Source organism: Mus pahari, chromosome 14, assembly GCF_900095145.1.
Source record: "Mus pahari chromosome 14, PAHARI_EIJ_v1.1, whole genome shotgun sequence".
Classification (NCBI taxonomy): domain Eukaryota; kingdom Metazoa; phylum Chordata; class Mammalia; order Rodentia; family Muridae; genus Mus; species Mus pahari.
Window position 1 is genome coordinate 63,093,721 of NC_034603.1, and position 4,414 is coordinate 63,098,134.

Below are 4,414 nucleotides of genomic sequence, written 5' to 3' on the forward strand. Positions count from 1 at the left end.
TGAACTTGAGAAACCATACACATGATCTCTGTCCCATTTTTGCAATTCCTCGAATATAACTTGGAAAAAAAAAATGCCCAGAGATTTAGACCCTAAATCAAGAGCCTTTACTGAAGTATTGCAAGACCTGAATGACCGACTCCTTTCCTCTTTTTTCTAAGCCGTTTTTTAAGGTTATGGAGTGGCTTGGGAGATCAACATCTCACGTCCCTGAGGGCCGTCCTTAGCTTTCCTAGAAGTCTCTCAGTGCATGAATTATTTCACCTCACCTTTATCCAAAATGCCCACCCATTCCTTTACCACCTTGTGATTTCCTCCACCAAGTGGAAGCCCAACTCCTTTCCGATCCAGCCCGCTTTCTGTTTCTGGGACCACTAACTTGAGGACTAGGCACGTGCATATATTACCAAGGAACTACAACTCCCGAAAGGCTTTGCGGCAACATCCCCATCCGTTCTCACCAGTCAGAAACGGGTTTCCTGAACGAGCACGCTGCTGCATAAGCTTTTGGGAGTTGTAGTTTAACCTCATTAGAGCCACAGAGCCCGCGGAAGACTGCAAAACACGTTTCCCAGAATGCACGTCGCTCGGCTTCACCAATTGAAGGGTTGGATCTTGAAGAGGGCGGGGGGAGGGGGAGGGAGGAGCTGCCTGGCGCACGCGCAGTATGCGGGGCTGGGGAATTCATGTGGAGGTCAGAGTGAAAGCAGGTAAGCGTGGTAGGGGCGGCACAGGCCTCTGGTTCTATGTCCCTGTGGCCCGTGTCTGCTTTCCTATGTACAGTGAGGGCATGGGTTGCATGTGTGGGTATGCCTAGTGGAGAAGGGGGGAGAAATCTCGGTCCAGAAGGAATTAGGAATGTGCAAGGAGAGGGGACAGGATGAGGAAAAAATCCAGAAACTAGTGGAAGTAAAAAGAGCTGGATGTCAGAGACGGAGGATAAACGTGCGTGGAGAGATCGCGATACCCAAGCAGTTGAAGTCTTAGAACGGGGAGGGCGGATTTGAAGATTGTACCAAGGGCGACGCAGGGGCGGGGCATTAAAAAGTTCAAGGCTAAATGGTTTCTAGTTTGTCGGCTACGTGCCCCCACCCGCCCCGCCGCAGTCCTTCACCGCTCTGCCTCGCTGCACCCCTGCCAGCCCCCGCTTGCCTTTTAACAGGTACGGTACAATGCCTTCTAGAATTCGGTCTCCTCATTCGAACCCTGGTTCTACTACTTAGGAGGATAACCTCTCTGTGCACCTCAGCAGTCATAACCTTCATAAAGTAACTGAAGGTTAAACAGAGCTGTCGGAGACTGTGTAACTTAATAGTTAACAGAAATTGCCCTTTTTGTAGTTGGCTTCACCCGTGTAGCACCGGTCTCTCTTGTGGCCTATTGGTCTTGGAAATGAGAGTGTGTTTTTTTTCTGTGTACTGAGTTCTTCGTGGGTACAAAAGCATCGTTCCTACGCTGAGCCAAGTGTCGCAGACTCATTCTCTCGATGGTTGTAAAGAAACACGTCGGCAAACGCAGACGTGATCTACAGTTTGCAGGATGTTCAGTGTTATGGGGTGTTCAGTGACTGAGAGCCCACAGGTGTAGACATATGAAAATGTATGTTGAGACATGAACGCTGTCCCTCAGAGCAGGGCTTTCTCTGAGAATCTGGTGTCAAAGTGTTTTATGTTTACCCCATGTTTAGGTGTGAGTGGAAACAACAGAAGGAGTCATGGCTGCCAAAGTGTTTGAGTCCATCGGAAAGTTCGGCCTGGCGTTGGCAGTTGCAGGAGGCGTGGTGAACTCTGCTTTGTATAATGGTGAGGCACGGAGGAGACTTTCTGCTTGGTTTCTGTTGATCTGCATAGCCCATGTGACATTCCTTTTTATTTTATTTTTTAGAGATGTATTTATTTTTATGTATATGAGTATACTGTTGATGTCTTCAGACACACCAGCAGAGGGCATCAGATCCCATTACAGCTGGTTGGGAGCCACCCTGTGGTTGCTGGGAATTGAACTCAGGACCTCTGGAAGAGCACCCAATGCTCTTAACGTCTGAGCGATCTCTCCAGCCCATTTGACATTCCTGATGCTAACTGCTGTCTGAAGGTGTTCGAGGTTAAGGGGGACTCACCTGCTGCTGCCCCACATACCCACGCATACTGTGTGTCATCAGAGGCCTTTTGATCACTTAGGCAGTGGGTCTCAACCTTCTGGTGCTTGGAACATTTAATAGCTTCTCACTGTTGTGGCAAAACCCACCACCACCACACAGTTCTTTTCCTCGCTGATTTATAACTGTGATTTGCTACTTTTATGAATTGTAATGTAAATATCAGTGTTTTCCGATGGTCATGGGCAGCCCCTGTGATAGGGTCTTTTAGCATCCCTCCTCATGGGGTTCAGACCCACAGGTTTAAGATTTATTTATTTATATATGTAAGTACACTGTAGCTGTCTTCAGACACTCCAGAAGAGGGTGACAGATCTTGTTACGGGTGGTTGTGAGCCACCATGTGGATGCTGGGATTTGAACTCAGGACCTTCAGAAGAGCAGTCGAGTGCTCTTACCCGCTGAGCCATCTCTCCAGCGACCCACAGGTTTAAAGCCACTAACTTAGAGCCTTTGTTCAAGAGGAGCCCTCCTGTCAATGTTTTAGCACTTTAGCCACTTTGAAATGATATAGTGTCACCCAGATGCCTCTGAGGTGACAGGAGTCCATGGTACTCTTCCTTATTTGCATGAAATAACTTGGCAACGTCTCTAGACCAGTTTGAGAGACTGTCCTGAGAAAGGTTTTAATCAGCTGGTTGCTGAGAGAATAGGTTTTTGGTTTTCAATTTTTTTTTTTTAAGGATTTATATATTTCTTTTATGTATATGAGTATACTATTGCTCTCTTCAGACACACCAGAAGAGGGCATCAGATCCCATTACAGATGGTTGTGAGCCACCATGTGGTTGCCCTAACCCTAACCTCTGGAAGAGGAGTCAGTGCTCTTAACCGCTGAGCCAACTATCCAGCCCAAGAGAATAGCTTTTGAGATGCATCGCCAGGTATTGAATAGTGCCACAGTGCAAAGCCAGGTTTTCTTTGTATTACATGGCCTTATTTACGAGTCCCTCCTTTCAGTCCCCAGCTTTCTCATTGGTCAAACAAGGGGACTGAACTAGTTTTTCTCTTTTTTCCTCGGGTTTCTCTGTATAGCCCTGGCTGTCCTGGAACTCACTTTGTAGACCAGGCTGGCCTCGAACTCAGAAATCCACCTGCCTCTGCCTCCCGAGTGCTGGGATTAAAGGCGTGTGCCAACATCGCCAGGCCTAGTTTTTCTCTTAAGATGCCCTCTAAGTCTGATACTCTTAAAACAGCAACAGATTTTGATTCACCTCCTGTATGGTTTTTATTTTATTTGTATTGGGTAGGTTGATTTTGTTTGTTTTGTTTCGTTTTGTTTGAGACAGAATCTTTACCACGTAGCTCTTGACTGGCCTGAAACTCACAGAGATCCACCTGCCTCCACCTCTCCAGTGCTGAAATTAAAGGTGCACCCCTGTCTACCTAGCTCAAATGTAGTAGTTTTAAGTAACTCAGACCCACATCCAGCAGTTCTGTTTTTAAGACAGTGTCTCCTGCTGGGTGTGGTGGCACACGCCTTTAATCCCAATACTTGGGAGGCAGAGGCAGGCAGATTTCTGAGTTCGAGGCCAGCCTGGTCTACAAAGTGAGTTCCAGGATAGCCAGGGCTATACAGAGAAACCCTGTCTCAAAAAAACCAGTTTAAAAAAAAAAAGACAGTGTCTCCTGTAGCCCCAGGCTGGCTTTGAACTCCTGGACCTTTGGCTATGTGATGTTTTGATGAGTATTGTTTTCAGAGTTTTTAGATTAATTCTAAATTCAAATAGGAAATGAGAGGAAGTGGCTACTTCAGCCTGGGTCTGGTGGCGTACTTCTGTAATCCCAGCATTCACAAGACTGGGGATCTTGAGTTCCAGTCCCACATGGGCTACATAGTAAGACCTTGTCTCTAAAAGAGGAGAGGGAAGGAGGGGGGGAGGCTCTTCCTGAGTCCACAAGACATCTCTACAACGCCTCTGAATGGTAGAGAAACAGCTATTAGATCCTGGGCAAGCTGCCCGTGGTTGTGTATGCCAGTAGTCCTGGCACTCGGAAGGTAACGGCAGGCAAATCTCTTGAGTTCAAAGCCAACTTGGTTTACATGGTGAGTCCAGGATAGCCAAGGCTACATAGTAAGAACCTACCTTGAAAAAGAAAGACTGAGTTCGAGGCCAGCCTGGTCTACAGAGTGAGTTCCAGGACAGCCAGGACTACAGGGTTTCCAGAAACCCTGTCTTGGAAAAAGGGAGGAAGGAAGGGAGGGAGGGAGGGAGGGAGGGAGGGAGGAAGGGAGGAAGGAAGGAAGGAAGGAAG

General features: G+C 47.5%; 1 protein-coding gene across 1 annotated transcript in view; it reads left to right on the forward strand.

Moving 5' to 3' along the window:
• Positions 1–634: 634 nt before the first annotated feature.
• Phb (prohibitin) overlaps positions 635–4,414 on the forward strand; it is a 14,289-nt gene continuing 10,509 nt past the window's right edge. Inside the window, exons 1-2 of the mRNA XM_021212262.1 lie at positions 635–710; positions 1,688–1,802. Coding sequence (XP_021067921.1) covers positions 1,715–1,802 — 88 coding nt within the window. The 5' untranslated portion in view covers positions 635–710; positions 1,688–1,714. The remainder of the gene's footprint in view (positions 711–1,687; positions 1,803–4,414) is intronic.